Source organism: Zalophus californianus, chromosome 4 (genome assembly GCF_009762305.2).
Source record: "Zalophus californianus isolate mZalCal1 chromosome 4, mZalCal1.pri.v2, whole genome shotgun sequence".
NCBI lineage: Eukaryota > Metazoa > Chordata > Mammalia > Carnivora > Otariidae > Zalophus > Zalophus californianus.
In genome coordinates, this window is record NC_045598.1 from 143,469,161 (window position 1) to 143,492,099 (window position 22,939).

Sequence of the window (22,939 nt, forward strand, 5' to 3'; positions counted from 1 at the left end):
TAAAAGAAACACAAAATGAAAGGAATGATAAGACTTAACAAATTTGAGTCTCCAGTGAATCCAGAGTTTTTAAAACTGGGGACAGGAAAATATATTTGAGTGAAAAGTTATGGTGAAGTAAGTTTATTATGCAGATACTATTTATTTATTGCAGATACAATTTAATAGGAACTGTTGCAAGATAAATGTGTTAACTTTTGTAGTACAACTAAAGGTTATTAATGTTTTCTAGGTGAAGGTGGTCAATAAATGGTTACCATTCTAGTAGTCAGTCGCAGTCCTTTCGTGTATTACTTATTATAGTTATGACACCAGGAAAATATTTTTAAAGGCTTGGGAGATGACATAGAATCCAAAGATACATTAATTAGGACTCTAAACCGCAGTCATTGTAATGAGCCTTAAGTACCGTGAAGCAGCAGAAAATAACCGAAACATACACCATACTCCAGTAGAATATGGTTACATATAAGCAGGGGTGAGTTTATTGATATGGAATTAGAAGAGGTATTTTACTCTATGTATGTAGCCATGGAGAGCAGTATAAATATCCTGTTGGTGCTGCTACAAATCAGGTCTCTAATACCTTATGTAAACATTTAGTAGACAGAAAAAGGGCTCTGGACTAGGGATGACTAATGAATTCTTCTTTCATTTAATCTGGACTTGTGTGCTGTTGATTCTGCTGTATCTGTCCTGTGGAATTTCCTTCTTCATTCTTACTCCTTCCTATAGGTCGCAAAACCCTCTTCATAAATTCCACAGGACTAGGACTAAGATATAGCTTTTCCTGGTCTATATTTAACTCTTGGAAATGCTGTGCACTGTATAAGAACTGTGAATCTGAAGATTCCGTAGTACTCAGCCTATCAAGGACTACCTTGAGGGTTCTGCTTTATGATGCCTCAAAGAAAAGAAGGATCATTTGCCTCTCAGGTAGCCTTTGATCAGCTGCCTTTGAGCCATCAGGATGCCTTTGTCTTCTCTTCCAGCAACTGTTTTGTCTCACATGATAGCTGTAAACAATGTGCCTCCTCCTCCACTTCGCAGTTTACCAAGTGAGTGAAGACTGTCAAGGGTTTGTCATTGTTTTCAGTGCTATTTATCCCAGATATAAGAAACGGCACTTGTGAGTTGGTAGAGAGGCAGGAGGAATCATTTTGATAGAGTAGTGAGATGGAAAAAACATAGATATGCATATCCAGCTTTGTCCCCCTGAAGTCATTTCAATTCTCTAGATGTCAAATATTTTACTTTGTAAAGTGAGGATCTTTATGACCTTTCAGAACTTCAAATAAGAAATACTTTTAGGGGCGCCTGGGTGGCTCAGTCAGTTAAGGGGCTGCCTTAGGCTCAGGTCATGATCCCAGGGTCCTGGGATAGAGCCCAGCATCAAGCTCCCTCCCTCTCCCTCTGCCTGCCTGTGTGCCTATTTGTGATCTCTCTGTCAAATAAATAAATACAATCGTAAAAAAAAGAGAAAAAAGAAATACTTTTAAAGAGAGAAAACAAAGGCTTAGAAAGATCACATGGCTCATGAGTGATCAAACCCCTTGTTTCTGGCAGGTCTTCTAGTGTCTACCCAGTCAGTCTTACTGCCTTGCCCTTTGTGCGCTAATTAATACTTAATTTTCACTAGGAGAATTCTCATTAAAATTTTCCAGGAAAAAAAAAAAAGAGATAATGCCTGTTACTCTTCCTCTGAAATTTATTCCTATTCCCTTTTATTTTTATTTTGTAGTCTTTGATTTAAATATCATAGGAATTATAGAGTTAAATATTTGAAGTTTGTACAGTTGACAGTATTTTCTTATTTTATATAGTCAGTCTATACCTGGAACATTTTTCTCAAGACCTCTTGTCATAACTATCAAATTCATAGATCTATTATTTGATCACCAATATACTAATAATATGGAGTAGTCCAGTGATATTTGAGATTACAACAAAATCTTCTGGATAAGATATCTTGATTTTTTTTTCAACTTCAATAAAGTATTTACTTTATTTTTAAAATATTTATTGGGTAATTTGTTGTATGATTTGAAAAAACTAACCTGTCTATTCTTTTATCTTCCTGTGATTGTTTACTCTTTAAAATCATTTTTTTTTTAAATTAATGATCATAGTCTCCAGAGGAAAGAGTGCCAGAGGCAGCAGTTGACACCTTTTTGAAGGGGTTTACTTATGTCTTTAATAGTGTTAGACAAAGTCCTTATGTTAAATCCAACTAATTCCTATATATGCTACTTTTATATGTTTTCATTATAATTGTGAAAAAAATTCTTGAATGTAGTCAAAGTTTTGTATTTCTACATGAATTGAAATAAATATTAAATGTAATTTTGCCAAAACCCACAACTTCTACTGGACAGGTTTTATTTGTGCAAAAGAAATAAAAGTCATCCTAAAACAATTTCTTTAGAAACAGGAAGCACAGTAGCTGGGAGTTAAAAGATCAAATTAATTTAGAATCAATGGGATGAGATATGTGCTACCCTCTGTAGTGTCTTCCAAGGACACTTAACTTGTATGAAGTGATAAAAAGATGAAAAATCAGCAGCAATTTAGATCTCAGAACAGAATAGAGCATAATGGAAAGCAGTGGAGCTCCCAGTTTTCCCTTTAGAGTTTCCTACTTGATGTTCTATGTCTATGACTTCTCTTTGGAGACGTGTCCTGCTTGCTTAGTAACTGTGTCTTTGTGCTAACTCCAGCAAATTGACAATTTCCCTTAGCAAACTCTGTCTTTGCTGAAACAATGATCTCATGAAAGCACACGTGAGGATGCTTTCAATCGATAATATGACTAAATCTGAATTATAAAGAAGATATAAATGGGAATGATTCAAATGCAATGGGCATAAATAGGAAGGTTCAGTTAAGGACCTTAAAAAAATCCAGCTAAAATTGTCTCCATTTGCAGATGACATGATTTTATATATAGAAAGCCCTAAAGACTCAACCAAAAAACTGTTAGAACTAATCAAGGAATTCAGTAAAGTTGCAGGATACAAAATTAACATATAAAAATCAGTGTTTCTGTACACTAACAATGAATTTTCTGAAAAAGAAAGAAATCAATCTCATTTAAATAGCATCAAAAACAATAAAATACTTAGGAATAAATTTAACCAAGGTGGCCAAAGATCACTACTCTGAAAATCCTAAGATATTGATAAAAGAAATCAAAGAAGACATAAATAAATGGAAAGTTATCTTGTGTTTATGGATTGGAAGAATTAGTATTGTTAAAATGTCAGAATTTGTCTGTGGGTTTGATGTAATCCCTATCAAGATTCCAATGGCATCTGTTACAGAAATAGAAAAAACATTCCTAAAATTTATATGGAAACACAAAACTCCAAATAGCCAAAAATATTTTGAGAAAGAAGAACAAAGCGGGAGGCATCACACTTCCTGATTTTAAACTATACTGCAACGCTATAGTTATTAAGACAGTATAGTGCTGGTATAAAAACAAATAGACCAATGGAACAGAATTGAGAGTCCAGAAGTAAACCTAAGCACATACAGTCAACTAGAATTTGACAATGGAGCCAAGAATACTCAATTGAAAAGACAGTCTCTTCAATAAATCATGCTGGGAAAACCTGGATATTCAAAAATAAAAGAATGAAACTTGACCACTATCTAACATTCACAAATATTAACTTGAAATGGATTAAAGACTGAAATATAGGACCTGACCATGAAGCTCCTAGAAGAAAACATAGAAGAACTCTTTGACATGTGTCTTGGTAATGCTTTTTTAGATATGACACCTGAAGTACAAGCAATAAAATAAAATTAAAGAAAATGAGACTATATCAAACTAAAAAGGTTCTACACTGCAGGAGGAACCTCCAACAAAGTGAAAAGAAAACCTGCACAATGGTAAAAGGTATTTGCAAACTATATATCTGATAAGGGATTAATATTTAAAATATATAAAGAACTCATACAACTCAATAGCAAAAAAAAAAAATAATTCAATTAAAAATTGGGCAAAGGACCTAAATAGACATTTCTCTAAGGAAAATATGCAAAAGGACAACAGATACTTGGAAAGATCCTCATAATTACTAGTCATTAGGGAAATGCAAATTAAAACTACCATATCACCTTTTAGAATGGTCATTATCAAAAAGACAAGAACTAACAAATGCTGGTGAGGATGTGGAGAAAAGAGAATCCCTATACCCTGTAAATTGGTATAGCTGCTATGGAAAACAGTATGGAGCATAAAACTACCATATGATCCAGCAGTTTCACTTTTGGGAATTTCCAAAGGTAATGAAAACATTAACTCAAAAAGTTGAACGCTTATGTTCATAGAAACATTATTTATAATAGGCAATACATGAAAACAACCTAAGTGTTCATTGATGCATGAATGGATAAAGAAGTTGTGGTACATATACACAATTGAATATTATTCAGCCATTAAAAAAACAAGGAAATCCATTTGCAACAATATGGATGGACCCTGAAAGCATTAGGCTAAATAAATCAGACAGGCAAAGACAAATATTGTATGATCTCACTTACATGTAGAATCTTAAAAAAAAAAGCTCATAGAAAAAGATATCAGATTTGTGGTTACCAGAGGTGGGGGGTGGGGTGAGGGTAGGAGAAATTGGAGGAAGGCGATCAAAAGGTACAAACTTCCAGTTGTCAAATAAATAAGCACTAGGGATATAATGTATAACATGATGGCTATGGCTAACACTGCTGTATGATATATAGAGAGGTTGTTAAGAGAGTAGATCAGGGGCGCCTGGGTGGCTCAGTCGTTAAGCGTCTGCCTTCGGCTCAGGTCATGATCCCAGGGTCTTGGGATCGAGCCCCACATCGGGCTCCCTGCTCTGCGGGAAGCCTGCTTCGCTTCTCCCTCTCCCACTCCTCCTGCTTGTGTTCCCTCTCTCACTGTGTCTCTCTCTGTCAAATAAATAAATAAAATCTTTAAAAAAAAAAAAAAAAAAGAGAGTAGATCATAAGTGTTTTCATTACAAGGATAATTTTTTTTTCATTTTCTTTTTATAGCTATGTGAGATGATGGATGTTAACCATACCTATTATAATCATTTCACAGTATATGCAAATCAAACATTTATGCTATACACCTTAAACTTATACAGTGATATATGTCAATTATTTCTCATTAAACTGGAAAAAAATCCAGCCATTATATATATCCTTGCTTACTTTGGGTGAGGTTAGTTAGGTTACCTTTAGTGAATCATGTCTACCTTATCTATAAATTTTATATGTGAATATTTTAGGGCTTTTTATAGGCAGTGTGTAAGCATTTTTCATGTTATGTTATTTCATTTATTTCTCACAAGATACTTAGGAGGTCTGTAGTAAGTGAAATAATGCCCCCCAATGATGTGCATATCCTAATCCCCAAAACCTGTGAATAAACTCTGCTACATGGCCAGAGAAATTAATGTTGCAGATGGAATTAAGGCTGCTAATCAGCTGACCTTGAAATGGGAGAAGATTCTGGATTTTGCAGTGAGCCCACTGTAATCAAAGGATCCTTTATTAGTGGGAGAGGGAGGCACATGACTTAGAGTCAGTGAGATTCAGGATGAGAAAAGCTCAACTGGCCATTGCTGGCTTTGAAGATGGAAGGGAGGACATGAGCCCCAGAATTGGGGCAGCCTCTGCAAGCTGGACAAGGCAAAGAAATAGAGTCTCCCCTGGAGCTTCCAGAAGGAATGCAGCCCTGCTGACAACTTGATTTTAGCATAGTGAGATCTGTTTCAGACTTCTGACTTTCAGAGCTGTAAGATCATAAATTTGTGTTTTAAGCTGATACATTTGTAGTAATTTGTTTCAGTGATACAAAACTAATACATGGTCCATTTTGCAGTGAAGGATAGTGAGGCTTGGGTTTCATACCAAGGTTCATACAGTTGTCAAGTGGTAGAGAATTTTTCAAAGTATCATTCACATGAATTTTCTCATAAAAACAAGTCAGTAGCAGTATAGTTTCCTCCTACCCACCACCCTGATATCCCCTCCACATTTTGCAAGTTGAATGATATATATGTATTTGTTGCATTTTGCCGTTTTGACCATTTAGACACTCTTAATTTAAGGGAGAGAACATATCATGCATCTTTGAACACCCTTCCAGTACTGTCTCATTAACTCTGAAATCCAGATTCACAGGCACTCCAGGTAGTTATGCTTGAATCCCTTATACATTTTTTTCTTTAAAACTCTCCAGTCTTCTCCTCCTATAGTCTTTTTAACTTGTGTCTCAGGATTCTTCAGAGCTTGCTAACTCAGAAGATGATTGTTCTCAAAAGCAAAAAGTCATGCCACTTTTTATTCTGAATGAGAATTGCTATAAAACCTTACAGTTAGCAACATCTACAGTACTTTTACCAGCTGGGTGAAATAGCATCTGGGTCTAGGTACACACACGGCCTGTTATTATTAGAAGTTGATGTTCTGAAGAGACAAAGGGAAGAAAAATGTCTTTTTTTTTTTTTTAATAGAAGGTAGGGAGCTGTCCTTTAGCATTTGACTGGAGGAAACCCCTTACACACTTATCATTAGGAGTATGGTCTAGTTAGCTAACTTTGTTTGGGTTAATCTGCTAAGCTAGTTTCTTCATGCTTATTAGGCTTATCCTTCTGAAAAGGACAAGTTGAAATACGCACTTTACATTTTAACTACTGGTTTATCTGGGAGAAATAATTTCTTTCTCTTTTTCTTTTTTAAAGATTTTATTTATTTATTTGACAGAGAGAGACAGCGAGAGAGGGAACACAAGTAGGGAGAGTGGGAGAGGGAGAAGCAGGCTTCCCGCCGAACAGGGAGCCCGGAGCCCGATGCGGGGTTCGATCCCAAGGCCTTAGGATCATGACCTGAGCCAAAGGCAGACGCTTAACGACTAAGCCACCCAGGCACCCCTGGGAGAAAGAATTTCTGTACTTTAACAAAAGGGTTTTTTGGTTTGTTTTTATTCCAGTAACAAAATTTTTCAGGTTCGCAAGATATTTGTAAGTACATCTTGCTTTTTCCAACACAGGAAGACGTAGAAGGAAAAAAAATGGCATTCAAGAGAAGACCAGAGATAACTTCAAGGAATTTAGAAACAAGATAGTACTCCTAAGTGAATGTTTTCCTTGCTTTTTTTTTTCATTTTATCATGTACATTTACAGAAAACCTGAAAAAACTGTGTCATCATTCCTAACACTTCAAGGACATTTCCTGTAATTTGAGAGACTTTCAGTTTTTTAGTAGCTAAAGATGAAAGGAGTTTCAAGATATATATTTATCTGGAAAAGTAACTGTTGCTCCATTTTAAAGTTTTAAACCATTCAAATCCTAGGAGTGCAAGTAAGAAAAAGGGTGGCCTGTCAGTGGAGAATACAGAGAAGCTGATTGTGTAATGTATACAAGAAAAAAATTTGAAAAACAGAGCTAAAAGATGAGAATGGATGTTCCGAGAAGAAATAAAAGATGGAAAATGTGGTTGAATGTTTGTATATGTCTCCGTGTTTATATAATCAATAATAGTCCCTGTGGAAAATGCTACTTGATTATTTAGGAAAAGAAGTATCAGAAAATTATTTTCTCAACTTTATTTTTCAGTGTAAAAGTCACTTTTTTTTAAATCCCAAAGGAGAAAAGATGAATGTTTTATTGAAAAAACCAAGCATTTATTATGTTTTTTTCTTACCACTCATAACTATCTCAATGTACTTGTACTTTTTGTCAGAAAGTCTTGAGTGACCTTTAGAAATTAAGTAATGGCAACTTAAACTGAGCTCAAATCATTTCTGGGGGTTCAGGCAGGAAACCCTGCAGTAGACTGCAATGCATTGCAAATCAGATGTCTCCTCTAGTGGTCACACTAGGTCACGCCTCAGGTCTCAGGCTACTGCTCTGTTCTAGGCAGTCTGTCTCAGAAATACCTTCTGCATTAGTCCTCTGTTCCCTTCAGCTTCCTAGACTGGATCTCCATTACCTTTGACTGACCTGATCTCTGGACTTCCTTCCAACATGTATTATGGACCAGATTCCTTTATTTATTTATTTTTTAAAAATATGATTTACAAGGGAATTAGAGCATGTTAACTGTCCACTCAAAAGCTGTCAGGGTTTTACTCTCTTCCAAAACTTAGATTACAATCCGTTTTCTTCAGTCTGGCATTTAAAATTTTCATGCTTTGGCTAAAATCTGTCTCTCATGTTCTAAGACTTTACAGTTCTAGAATCATCTTATATATTTGTGATCATGTGTATTTATGTGAACAGCCTATTTATATGTCCCTTGCCCATCCATTGAGGTTTACTTTTCCTTTTATTTGAAAGAAATTTTTGTGTATAAAAGAAATTAGTGCTTTGGCATGTACTTTACAGGTTTTTTTTCTCAGTTTGCATTTTTTCATGTTTATGATTTTTGTGTCATACAAACATTTTAGATTGTCTAGTTTTTGTCCTCTGTTATTGATTCTTGCTTAGAATGCCATTGTTCACACCAAGATTTAAAAATAATTCTTCCATGCTTTCTTTTGTTATATAGTTTTATTTTTAATATTAAGTTTGTTAAATATTTAGTGCATCTAGAATTTATTTTTGAATAAATTTACTTTAGAATAGTGATGTATGGCTGCAAATTAATATTTTTCCAAATGACCAATCAACTGTTCTAACACTATTTGTTGAGTAATCTTTTTCCTAGTAATTTGAAGTGCCAGTTTTTATTGTATGTTAAATTTTCATATGCATTCTGGATCTATCTCTGAAAACTATTACTTACTTTTTCCACTTATCTCTTGTCTGTTTATGTATTTGTGTTGAGTTGTTATAATTTTTGAAGCATTATTACATATTTCAGTATCTGGTAAGATTAACCTTTACTGATTACTCTTTTTTGAAAGACTTTTTCAGACCTTTTTTCTAAGTTTATTTTTCTATAGATCTTTAGAAATATTTGGGCCTTTTCAACAAATAAACATGGGTATTTTAGTTGGAAATGTGTTAAACTTAAAGATTCATTTATGGAGAATTGATGTCTTTATGCTATTGAATATTCCTACTCAAGAACTTGTATTTTTGTAATATTCAACCTTTCTACTTCCAATTTTTGCAAGTGTCTTTTGATGCAACAATAAATTTATTTCTGAGCATTTTATGCTTTTTTTTTGTTATTATGAATGATATCTTTTTCTCATATTTTCTAACTACAGAAGTCATGAGAAAGTTATTAAATTTTTGAAAATAAAATTTAAAAAGTTTGAAACTGCAATCTTAAATGTTGTAAGTTTAATGTAGAGAAACTTATTTTTTCAGAGCCATTTGGCACTCCACTTTCCTTAAATATTTTAGGATGTATTTCTTAAAAACAAGGAAATACGCTTATTACATAATCATAATACATCCATCAAAATAAAAAAAAATTAACAAAGATACATATACTGTAATCTAATTCTTAGACCTCTCCCATTTGAATTTAGCCAATTGTTCTGATAATGATTTTCATAGTAAAAAGATCCAGTTCAAAATCTCGTTTTGCCTTTCATTTTCGTGTCTAGATAGGAATAGTTTCTCCATTTTCCTTGCCTTTCATGACCTTAATGCTGGGAGATTACAAACAGGTTATTTAGTAGGATATACTTCAGTTTGGCTTCTCTGATCTTTCCTCATGATTAGATTCAAGTGGGATATCTTTGGCAGAAATGTCATAGAAGTGATTCTATGTTCTTTTTGCATCTTATCAGGTGGCACATGATTTTACTTTAATATATTGATTAAGGATTGATTATGGATATTATATGGAGAACTTCTCTGCAGTGAATTTACCTTTCCCTTTTGTAATTAATAAGTCTTTTGTGAAGAGATATTTTGAAAGTATAAAAATATTAAATTTTCATAAAATATTAAATAAATAAATGTAAAATTATGATATCCTAGTTTGTTCATAGGGTTTTAAAGATTTTATTTATTTATTTGAGAGAGAGAGAGAGAGAGAGAGCACAAGCAGTGGAGAGGCAGAGGAAAAGCAGACTCCCTGCTGAGCAGGGAGCCTGATGTGGGGCTTGATCCCAGGACCCCAGGACCATGGCCTGAGCCGAAGGCAGACGCTTAACCAACTGAGCCACACAGGTGCCCCTATTTCAAGGATTTTAATGAGTTATTATCATTACATATTTTGATGTCCAGATAGTTCATAGTCTGGCCACTGGAAATGCCTTCATTATGGTCTAACCATTTCCGTGCTTTCTAGTACAATAAGATTTTTCAGGCTCATCTTGTGCTTTCCCCATCTGAGCCCTAGAACGAACTCTCTTGAATTTACTTTTTTACAGTTTTTCCTGCTTTATAAACCTGTTAATTTCTGCTTTTCTACTTTCTTCCTTGCATTTCTCTTGTTTTAATTTTCTTTTCCTAACTTTTTGAGTCAAAATGCTTAATTCTTTTGATTTTATTTTTTGTCTTTTCTTGTAATATAAATATTTTGGGGAATGCATTTTCACCAGAGAAAGACAAATTATATTCCATAGGTTCATGAAAACATTCCCTATTTTTACCTTCTTGATATTTTATAGGTTCAGTTTTGATATGCTCTTTGATTTAAGAATAAATTTAATATATGTTTAATATATCTCATTAATTATGTAATTTATATTTATATCCTCAGTGATTCAGTTGTTACTTGATTTGTAGGTAAGAAGGAAAGAAAGTTACTGTAGAGGTTATTTTGTCTCCATTTATTCCTGAAATTTTTGCTTTATGAATTTTAATATTATATAATTTGGAACACAAAACATTTAATAGATTCCATACCTAAACCTATACTTCTTGATTTATCAACTTTAGACAATAAATATTCACAACCTAGTATAAAATGAGAAGAATTTCCCTCTTCACATCATGATTTGATTAGTAAGAATATTAATGTCTAAGTCTTTGACTAGTTGCATTCATATCTTCAAATATTAAGGTCCCATTATTTTAAAAAAATTTTTAAATTGTAAATATTAATTATTTACTATGTGAGGGTATCTGTACAAGTATATTTTATGCTTTCACTTCTCTGCTGACACTTCCAAGTTGTTACTCATTACTATTTATACTCTTTTTATTAGAATCTATGAAGAATTTATTATTTGCATTAGGCTTACAGAATTTACCTACCCTTTATTAGTATAGTGTCCATACTATTTAAGTTTCAGTTGTATGTTTATCAAATTGTATTTTTTAAAGAGATCTTACAGTACTTGATATTCTCTGAGGTCTTATGTTTATTTATTACCTTTTTAGTTTTTGGAGAATAAAACTCATGATATATTCCCTCCCCCCATCTGTCTTACTGTTTGCCAAGACTTTGCTATAGAGAAGACTAAGACCATACTGAGTTTTGGCTAGGTGCTAAAATAATTGTTTATCTTCAAAACATAGTAACATTTAATTATTTACTCAGTCCAGAATATCTGGTCTCTTTGTGAATCATGTATTATGCTTTCTTTTTCCCTTTCTGGGTCATGGTATTTAATTCTTCATATTCAAATCTTTATATGAAAAAAGTGTTTTTATATGTTTGAGCATTTTTTTCCTGTACCATTATTTCTGTTTTCTTATTCAGGAAAAGTTTTCACATATAATCTCTGTTTTCTATCTTCATTTATCATTTTCTCTTTTTCTTTTCTCTATTTGAATGTGTTAGCCTTTATGTTCTGATCATATTAAATATTGCCATTTTTGCTATTTCTAACATAAATTTTGTCATAATTTTCTTTCTCTTTCTCTTCTTTCCTAAATATAGCCTGTTTATTTGCAATTTCTTTCTGTTGTCTTATTTATATTTAATGTCATGTAGCTCTTTGTTCTTCTTTCATCAAGGATGTGTGTGTGTAATTGGAGGGCTTTCTCCCCACTTCCACTATTTCTTCTGATGCATATTATTTGATTTTTATTTGGTAACTTAATTGTTTCTCATTGTTTTTCACACTTTGCCTAGGGTATGTTTTGCCTAGGTACCCAGATTATTGAATGGTGGTTATTTTTTGAAGATAGGTTACTTGCTTGAAAAAAGATAGCAGTAGGGAGTAAGCTGGTACAACAGACAGGTTGAATTTTCTTGTATGTTAACTTTGAATACTTTCTCATCAGCTCTGTTCTGTGCTCTTCCCTAAAGGATATATCTCTAATTAGTACTGTCATAATTCATACTCCAAAGGTTTCTTGGTAGTGACTTGACATCTATTTTTAATTTGAGTATAGTTGATACATGATGTTACATTAGTTTTGGGTGTACAACTTAGTGATTTGACAGGTTTATACATTATGCTATGCTCACCACAAGTGTAGCTACTATCTGTCCTGTTCCATTGCTATTACAGTATCATTGACTATATTCCTTATGCTGTTTATTTGGCCTCTATTTCTCTTCAGTGACTGAGACAAGCTGTTTCTGTGTTGATTGCCACCTAACATTTGTCATTCTACCACTACAACAACCTGATTCTTAAAAAAATATGAGTATATGTGAAATTCTTGTTCAGCTCTACATTCTATATATGTCATAGGCTTTGGGTTCCTGTTAGTCTAAGTCTCAAGAGCTTCCCATTTCAAGTAAGATTTAATTGGTTATATTCTTTAGGGCTATACAACCTTCCCCTAAAGAACTCTGCTTATTTCCTCAAACAAGATAAAACTTTTGTACCTCTTTTAAAGTTTATTGAAACTACACTATTTAGCTGGTATTTTTCAGTTTGTAGTTTGGAAATATGGTAAATACTCAGTATTTTGTCCTTTTTCAAGTTTTTATTTAAATTCCAATTAGTTAATATACAATGTAATATTGGTTTTAGCTGTAGAATTGAGTGATTCATCACTTACATATAACACCCAGTGCTCATCACAAGTGCCCTTCTTAATAACCATCACCCATCTACCCCAACCCTCTGCCCACCTCCTTTGTAGCAACCCTCAGTTTGTTCTCTATGTTAAGAGTCTGGTAAATACTCAGTTTTAATGAAGATCAAAATTGTTTCCTCTTTTTAACCTTTGTTATTTAGTGGGCTCTTTGCCATGGTGAGATTTTTAATGCCCCAAAGACATTGGCATGATCTTCAATCTTATGTAGAAGAGAGGTAAAATGATTAAAGTATGATAACCTGCAAGGGGCAGGGTGTGTGTGTGTGTGTGTGTGTGTGTGTGTGTGTGTGTGTGTGTGTGAGAGAGAGAGAGAGAGAGAGAGAGAGAGAGAGAGATTTTAAGTAAAGCTTCTGTTATCCTGAAATTGATTTTCAAGAATGATGTTCATGTGAATATTAGTGGAATGCAGGTTAGAGTTTTGTGCTAGAGAGATTGATTCAAGGAACCTAAGTGTATGTGTGATAGCTGGACATGCAGGTGCAGGTGAGATCGTGGAGGAAGAGGATCTAAACTGAAAAGATAGAGGGATTGAGAATGGATTCATTGACAGTGAAGATGAGCCAGTAGAGTAGTCAAATGAGGAAGAAGCAAGCAGGGAGAGAATAGTGTCACAGAAGCCTGGTAGGTAGGCTTCACCAGTGCCAGATGTCACACAGAATTTAGTGCAAGGAAGACTGAAAAGAGGTTATTAGACTGGAAACTATAGGATTTCCTATATTCTTAATGAAACAAATTTTAATGAATAATGAAAGTAGAAGATAAATTATAGTGAGTAGAGAAGTGAATTTGAGTTGAGGAAATAAAGATGAATATAGATTACTTTTCCAAAATTGTTGGATATAAAGGGAAGTTATTTTGATAATTTGTTGCATAATATTCCCCTCTTCTCTTCCCTCCTCAGTTAATATATGTATATTTTAACATCATAACCCACTCAGACAGGGCCAGGAACAACATAAGCCCACTTGTGTAATTATCCATGTTGTACAACAGCTTTTAGTCATAGAAGTCCTTGATTAGGCTGTATTCCTTTGCTTCTTGATGGTTTATTTAGCTGACATTTTTCAGGTCCCTTATGTTTATTCAATGTTATTTTGAAGGAGAATTAACTTGGTTATTTTAGAAAACAAAATTAGTTGAAGGGAAACAAATACACTATTTTTTTTTGAAGATTTATTATTTATTTGAGAGACAGAGGGAGAGCGTGGGGAGAGGGGCAGAGGGAGAGGGAGAAACTTAAGCAGACTCCGTGCTGAGTGAGGAGCCTGGTGTGGGGCTCGATCTCATGATCCTGAGATCAAGACCTGAGCTGAAACCAAGAGTTAGATGCTTAACCGACTATGCCACCCACGTGCCCCCAAACAAATACACTATTAATCATCAATGTAGGTATGTTTAATTCCCTATTATTACACAAATCTAGACTTACTTATCCAAGTATATAGAAAGAATTAGTCATGCTTATAGTGTCTGATGGATCATTTATTTTCTTCATGTTCTGTACTTCAGTCTCATGTTAGAATTCACCACCTGCTTTTTGGTAGAAGTACTGCTATTCTTACCATAAAAAAAAATATTGATAATGTTTCTGTTGCTGCTGAACTGTTTCTTTGTGCTCTGAATATTGCATTAAACAAGGTTCTGCTTATCACTGGATTAGTTATCAGTGTTTCCTTTTGAAGAGGTCTCAGCTTTCTGTTTTCCAGCTAAACACACCCTGACAATTCCACATGGTCACTGTCACATTTTCTCTTTGGCTGTGCTGTCCATCTCTTTTATGTTACCCAGTAGCCACTCCATAATTTCCCAGTAAATAATGGTTTTGCATTTACATATTTCTAAGGCTTCACTTATTCTTAGCTTTTTTTCCCCTCTTAAGGGAAAGTTTATTGGGGAAAAATAGTTTCATTTTATTCTAATACTCACAAGACCCATTTTTAACAAATTTTTATAATCCCCACAAAAAGCATACATAATTGATTCTACCACACAAATTTAAAAATACGTATCTACCCCTGGATGGACATTTACGCTTATAAACAAAAGATCACCAGTGTGTCACTCGGATAAAACATTGGATTTTAGTTTCTCTATTTCAGTCATATATAGTGAGCATTATATCTGTAAAGAAAATTGGTTTTTTAATTGTGCCATGAATTTCTTGTTCTTTGTCTCTAGTTTAGGATTTACTTTGTAACCACCCTTTTATATCAGCTTCTCATCTTCTTTGAAACAAACTGTGGTCAAATCTGTGATTTTTACCCCCATCATAGGGTTAAGCTCCCTCTGCTTCTGTCAAAAGCCCAGCTAAGACATATTCATGAGGGAAAACAAAACTGGAAAACAAATGTAAACTTAGTCCCTCTGAAACTCCTTAAGCTTTATCCTGGTATAAAATTTGATCACCAGAAAAGCTCAACTTTTGGTCTCTACAGAGTTATAATTTCATGTTGAAATCTATTGACTTTTCTTTTTAATGAAACTGCTTCAAAGACAAGATCCATTATGTTGTTCAACACCCTTTATATAAAGTCCCTTGTCACAGATACCTCCTGGAAATGAGAATCAGTGAAGAAATTTTTTGGTGAGTTGTAAAGTGTCCTTCTAGGCTGTGAGTAGTTACTATATAGGCTATTCTGGTTTTGAGTTTACTTGGCTGTGCCAAGTTTAGGGCAAAGCCTTACCCTCAAGTGCTGTAGCTTTTCTCAGGCAAGTTGATTTCTCAAGTTTTCTATTCTCTGCTAGCAATTCTTCGTCTTATAATATCCATCCTGTGATATATTTTTTTTTTTTTGGTAAGCTATTTTAACTGAAGGATGATTTTTAAAATCCCCCTTTTAAGCCAGGATTTCTCAAACCTTGAACTTTTTTTAAAAAATATCTATGGCAACCATCCCCTTTTCCTGTCCATACCAGACACTAGGGCTATTTCTGATCCTGTTTTTGAACTGGGTTGGGAAATTGCACTAAACTAATACTTTGTAGAAATCTCTTCTTAATCCATCAATCTAAAAATCTACTATAATTAAGATTTTATATAATATCCTATATTAAAAATATGAGTATACTTAAAAGTATTTTTGATAACATGTAGCTATAACTTGGTTCATTTAAAATAATTATTCTATATGTTGCTAAAATGCAATTAGGTAATTTTCTGATTCTTAAGACTTAACTGAGTAATATATGTAAGAAAATAACCTAAATCATGTTATTAGTATTTTCAAGTTTATTAAATGGCAATGATTTATGTGGATAGCAACCAGTTTTCTGTTTAAATTTCTTTTATCCTAATTTCATTTTTTAAAAAGTAGTATATGTTATTGATGATTAATTTTAGATCACAAAAGGCTTAAAAATGTTAATGTAATTCAATAATTTGAAATTAAAATTGATAAGTTTGGACGTGTCAAATTCTACTGGGATGTGGTCAAAAATACATTTTAAAAAGTTTAGAAGTGCATTAAGCTGCTGATTTTCTCAATACCTTTTCACTAAGGGAAGGAATAATGTGGATGGTGGTATTACTGCTTTCTGTTTTACAACATTTCTAACAGCATGCATTCTCCTGGAGAAAGGGGAGGACCTGTGATGTGAGTGCCCATCATTGTAATGATGCTTATCGTACTCAATACTCTATCTTCCTTTTCATCTCCTTTGAAGGATGTCAGTTCTTTCTGGCACTGAAGGAGAATTGCAATTAGTTTGCTTCTTGGCTATGATTACTATCTTTCTGCTCTTAAGGGATATTGTGTGATTTGCTTACACATTAACTTCAAATGGGATTGCAAACTGAATCCAGATATTGGAAGGTGCTCTGAAGAGGGCTAGTGTAAGATGGGGGCCTGCATGGATCGAATAAAAATTAGTAGTATTCCAGAGAGAGAGACAGAGACAGAGACGGGGACCTCAAGAACCTCTTCTTTGAATTGTCATGGCATTGTCAGTCTACATTCTAAAGGTATAGGATGGGATTCTGAAAGGCTTTCTTCCAGAGGAGTGACATTATATGACATATATAAACTCCAAAAAACAAACAAACAATGTCAGACCAGATTTGACATCAGTGAAAAACATTACATTCTTTCTTTGTATTATTTAATCACCTTATTCAGTTCTGCTTGTGTATCAAAGACTGATAATAATTCACTACCATGGTCACTGAATTCTTTTACTATGATGAATGTTTGGAATTAAACTTTATTTATAATTTTGGTTAATAAGATTACAGAAAATTACTCAAATTTAATTGATTTTTTTTTTCAGCATTGAAAATGTCTAAGTACATTGATTATGGCCAGTTGAATGCATTGTGCCATATAAGAGGACTACAATCCAGGTAAGTTACTCATGTGTTTCTTTTTCTTTCATTCAAATGAATATGAACATGTTTGTTTTATGGTTAAAGTATAGTAGTATACTATTGTTGAGCCCATAGATACTTGATTTATCACATAGATAAAAAACATTTGAAAACCTGGAGGTTATTTCTCCAGATTAAAGGGGCAGAATATATGTTATAATTTAAGGAAACAGTTGAGTGTGAAGCAAACATAATTCATCCCTAGCTGAGCCCTTTCTAGTACTTAAAAAACAGTCATAAGGGAAGAAAGCTTTAAATGGTTGGAAACACAAATCCTGAGTGAAATAAGTACTTCAGCAGTGCGTAGGAGATACCTAGTTGAAAGATACCGGAGCCAAAGAATTAGGAAATATTAGGGCTCAAAGCTCAGGATTCCTAAGGTATATGATACTTGAAGATATAATTTGAAAAAAAAATATTGCTTTGCCAACTCGGTTTCCCAGTTTGGATTTTTGAAATTATAAAACTAGTTAGTTTCTTAAGTATCAGTGTCCATCCACTCTTCCACTTTCCTTTATTAAGAGAGGACCTTGCCTCATCTTTAATGGGACTGCTGAGAAAATGCCCCTATCTATTCTATTCTATTCTATTCTATTTTATTCTCTTCTTTCTATTCTATTCTATTCTTTATGATAAGTGCCCTTCTTAATTCCCATCACCTATGCCCTCCCCGCCCCCACCCACTTCTCCTCTGGTAACCATCAGTTTATTCTCTATAGTTAAGACTCTGTTTCTTGGATTGTTTCTTTTTCCCTTTTGCTCATTTGTTTTGTTTCTTAAATTCCACATATGAGTGAGATCATATGGTATTTGTCTTTCTCTGACTGACTTATTTCACTTAGCATTATACTCTCTAGCTACATCCGTGTTATTGCAAATGGCAAGATTTCATTCTCTTTTATGGCTGAATAATATTCCACTGTGTGTGTGTGTGTGTGTGTGTGTGTGTACACCATATCTTCTTCATCCATATATCTATGACAGACATTTAGACTGCTTCCATAGTTTAGCTATTGTAAACAATAAACATAGGGGTGCATGTATCCCTTTGAATTAGTGTTTTTGTATTTTTTGGGTAAATGTCCAGCAATGTAATCCTGGATCATAGGTTCTATGATTAAAATCACTCTATTTTTAACTTTTTGAGTAACCTCCATACTGTTTTCCACAGTGGCTGTACCAGTTAACAATTCCCATCAATAGTGTAGAAGGGTTCCTTTTTCTCTACTTCCTTACCAACACTTGTTTTGTGTTTTTGATTTTCTTGTGTTTCTGATTTCAAATTATTTCTATATCTTCATTGATCTTGCCATCTCTTCTTTTTTTTTCAGAGAAAGGGAGGAGGACATGCTTCTTTTATATTTCTTGGATTTCTCCTAAGAATGATTTTTTTTTCCTATGCCACTTATGCCTCCTCCTCACTCTCAGTGCCTTTCCACACAGGATGAAGAATCAAGTCATGCCACTTGGTTTGAATCTGGCTCAGACACTCACTGAATGTGTGACCTTGGATTTGTTACTTAATTTCTCTTTACTTCAGTTTTCTTATTTTTAAAATGGAGATAATAATAGTACCTATTTTACAGAGTTATTGGGATGACTAAATGAGCTAACATATGTTGAGTAAACAGGGTCTGGCACATAGTGAGAGCTATATAAATGTTATTTTACAATGATTATTGCTATTCAAAAAGGCTCATCCAAGTTTTTAAGCGTTGAATTTATCTTATACGCTGGACCCTTTTCTAACACATAAGAAGCTAGTTCAGGCTTTTGTAGCCGAATGCTTTTTGTGCTGTAATTTTCCTTTGGCTTCTTCGCCCAGATGTAAACAACTAAAAACAAAAAACCAAACATGTTTCTAGACCTCTCCCTCCACCCGCCTTGGGTGATCATAGTAAGAGATATTGAATCACCTAGATGTGGAACTGCCAAAGTATCCATTCTGCATAAATCTTATCAGCCTTTGTCTTCCTGGTTTGATAGTCTTTCCTAAGTAGTGGTCTCTCATTAGATAATCAGCTGCTCCAAGCCCAGTCTGGTGTCCTGCTTGACTTCCTTCTATTAAGTCTTACATTTACTGTGCCTTTTCTTAGACACCAAATCCCGTGAATTTCTTGGATGTTTTCTTTTGATGCACTTGTACACACCAGGGGTCTGGGAGAGGGCATGTTTTTGGGTACCTACATGTGTATATTATATATATATATATATATATATATATATATATATATACATATATATATATATTGGGTTTAGGTTTAGGTTTAGGTTTTAGGCTTATGTTTTAGAAACAGAATATAAGATTACAAATAAAAACAGATTTGAAAATGAGTATCTTTTTAGAAGAAGATAATAAATTACAACAAATTAATGATGGCTTGGCAATACAGTCCTTTTTCCTACCAAGATTTCTTTATGCAGTTTATCAGAAATATATACATTGAATTCTTCCAGAATTACAAAGCTTTCAATTGATTTCCACAAATTGGGAAGAGATTTCAGGAAAATGTGTTCCTTCATATTTATTCTTTATCTATTATATTTTAAAAATGACCAATGAAATATTTTTCTCCTATAATTAAAAAAAAGGAAGACAGAATTAAATGACTCAAGGATTGAAATTTTTGAACATGAAAACTACCAAGGGTTTGATTATATATTATACATATATGTGTATATAAACCCTACCAAGGGCTAGATTATATATTATATGTGTATAATATATAATATTTATATGTATATATTATATATGTGTAGTATATAATATTTATATATTATATATATATTTTTTAAATATATAATCTTCCTTATAGTTGTCCTTCCTTTGGTCCAATGTGGGAGGATGAAGGGGAGGCTACTACTCTCCACCACTTCCTATGTGCCTCTACCCTGTCCTCAATCCCAGCTTTTGAAACTACTCCTATCCCTTACCTGGGCATATGAGAGATTTTATACCCTTGTGCCTGTGTGTCTGTATATATATAAACTTTGTACAAACAGCAAGCCCCACTGTGTGCTGGCTGCTGCCCAAATGCATGTAGTCAGTCACTTGCTGTCTGTCTGATGTTTCTTCTCCTCTGAGAATAAAGGCAGTATATTAATATGTTATTCTGGAATTTTTTATCACAAGTAAAAGAAAAAAATTTGTGTAACAAAGAGGAATGATGTCAGTTTTGATTTCTAAATTCTCGGATGTAGGACTTTGCATCTCTAGTAGACTATATGTTCCATGAGGGCAGAAGATTTGTTTATCTTATTGCTTCCTACCCCTTGACATTTGGCATAGGGTTCAATGTTTTGAATTAAGTTACATTCTCATGTTCAGTAGAACTAAATATCTTCTTGATGCTTTAAAAATATATATAGGTTTTCTACCTGTTGATTAGGAGGATAGCTGCATATTTATAGTGTGATGTTTATTTATTTATTTATAAGATTTTTATTTATTTATTTGAGAGAGAGAATGAGCATGGGGGGGCGGTGGAGAGGGAGAGAGAGAAGCAGACTCCCTGCTCAGCAGGGAGTCAGATGTGGAGCTGGATCCCAGGACCTGGGATCATGATCTGAGCCGATGGTAGATGCTTAACTGACTGGACACCCTTTATTTATTTTGGTACTATTGTCTAGAGAGCTAATCATTTTTAAACTTTTTTTTTTTTTTTTTTAAAGCAACTTCTGTTGTTTGACATTCCATGCTTTGGAGATTTTTTTCCTTTTGTCACAGTACTTTATCATCAGTCAGCTCTTATGTTTAAAGTTCAGTTTACTTAGTAATAAACAGAGTAATATGGTTTGAAAGGAAATGTATGTTCTCCTAAGTTTCAAATAAACAAACTTGAGGCTATGTATTTGCAAATATATTTTCTTATGTGGCCAATTATTCTTGTAATTTCATGCAAAAGCCTTTAAACATGTCTGAATTTGGAAATATAAAAGACAAACACAGTGATAATGCATGTGCATTTATGCATTTGTATGAGTGGTGCTTGTCAAACAATTAGCTTTGTGACTGGGATTATAGAGTTCAGTACTTATTCGTGATTAATATTACTAACATATAGCCACTTATCCTCAAATACAGATGTAGTTATGCTGACTATATATTTTTTGTACTTACAGAGATTATAACTCATAAATAGGTTTTAGTCCAAAGTCCATTTTTAAGTTGATTATCTAGCATCATTTCCCCATACACACAATATTATAGAGTCAGAGGATTGTAGAACAGTGTTAACTAAGAAATCGTCTAGTGGAAACTCCTCAACTTACAGATGATTAATTTTGCCTAATTTTCCCCAACTGTACCTTTTATTTGTATACTTTTATATTAGAAAATATGGAAATGATACCATTAAAATATAGTAATTAATTAAAATATAAAAAATGACATTCAGTAATTGTTTCTTTCTCATTGCTTCAGGTTAGGGTAAAGTACATTAATTTACTAGAGTATTAGAGGTTGATAGAGACAATAGAAATTATTTTAAGGAGGCTCCTCGACAAGTTTAAGGCTCTTAGAGTCTATTGATAATGGTTGGTTCTTCATTATAATTATTTTTATTTCAAAATATATTATTATCTTTCTTTTTCTTAGTGTTTTGCTAATTCTATTGGCATCAGGCGTAAACAAACATTTTTTGACATAAAAATTGGGACATGAAGAGATAGGTGATTTTTATTTTTAAGGAAATAAAGTATGGAAGAGAAAGGAGACAAGAAGAACTTTGAAAATATGGCTTATGTACAAATAAAAGAAATTAATCAAACTGTGATTCTACAAACATTTGTCTGGAATGAAGTCAATTTTTTTTTTGAACAGTTTCTACTGAAGACCATCAATTGGTACTGTCAATCCAGTGGTGGCAGAAAAGGTGGGCAGAGACAGATGGAATCTTGAATTTACTTTATAGGTTGTGAACAGTTGGAGGTTTGTAATTCAGGGTGTGCTTATTAATGTTATTTTACGTAATGTGCATGTACTTATATCCAGTTGTCTAGAAAAAGACTCTCTACCTGAGGCAGCACCTTTCCCAGGGGACATTTGGAAATGTGAACACATTTGTAGGTGTCACAATGACTAGGAGATGACACTGATAATAAGTGGGTAGGGGCTAGGCATTGTAAACAGTGCAGTGTGTAGTAAAATCGTGCACATTGTTCTATCCAAAATGCCAGTAGCACTCTGTGATACAGTGTTTTATAAGAAATATATATTTGGTCTTTGTCCTTTCTGGCAGGGAGTTCCTAAAACTGTTGGAATTTCCTAAACGATAGAGTGATAAATGTGTCTGTTGTTATGTTAATGAGGTGACATTTGGACCCCACCTAGGGGTTGGTTGCCTAGGAGGGAGAACCAACTAAGTATTACAGGGTTCTAACTTTCAGTTCCACCCCCTGACATCCTGCGAGAGGCTGGAGGTTGAATCAATTGCTAATTGCCAATGATTAAATCAGTCATGACTATATAGTGAAGCTTCTATAAAAACCCAGAAGCATGGGGTTTGGGGACCTTCTGGGTTGCTTAACACACAGAGGTGCTGATTGAGTGGTCAGCCTGGAGAGGGCATGGAAGCTCTTGTACCCCTTACCGCATACCTTGCCCAATGCATTTGTTCCATCTGGATGCTCATCTGTATCCTTTATCACATATGCTTTTATAGTAA

General features: G+C 33.8%; 1 protein-coding gene across 3 annotated transcripts in view; it reads left to right on the forward strand.

The window, feature by feature from the left end:
• The first annotated feature begins 931 nt into the window (after positions 1–931).
• Positions 932–22,939, forward strand: part of CNBD1 (cyclic nucleotide binding domain containing 1) — a 433,866-nt gene continuing 411,858 nt past the window's right edge. The window contains exons 1-2 of one of the 3 annotated variants that reach the window (XM_027571402.1): positions 932–1,058; positions 17,177–17,249. In XM_027571402.1, coding sequence (XP_027427203.1) covers positions 971–1,058; positions 17,177–17,249 — 161 coding nt within the window. In that variant the 5' untranslated portion in view covers positions 932–970. Of the gene's footprint in view, positions 1,059–17,173; positions 17,250–22,095; positions 22,148–22,939 lie in introns of those variants that run through there. The other 2 variants (XM_027571412.1, XM_027571422.1) reach the window with 2 other exon arrangements.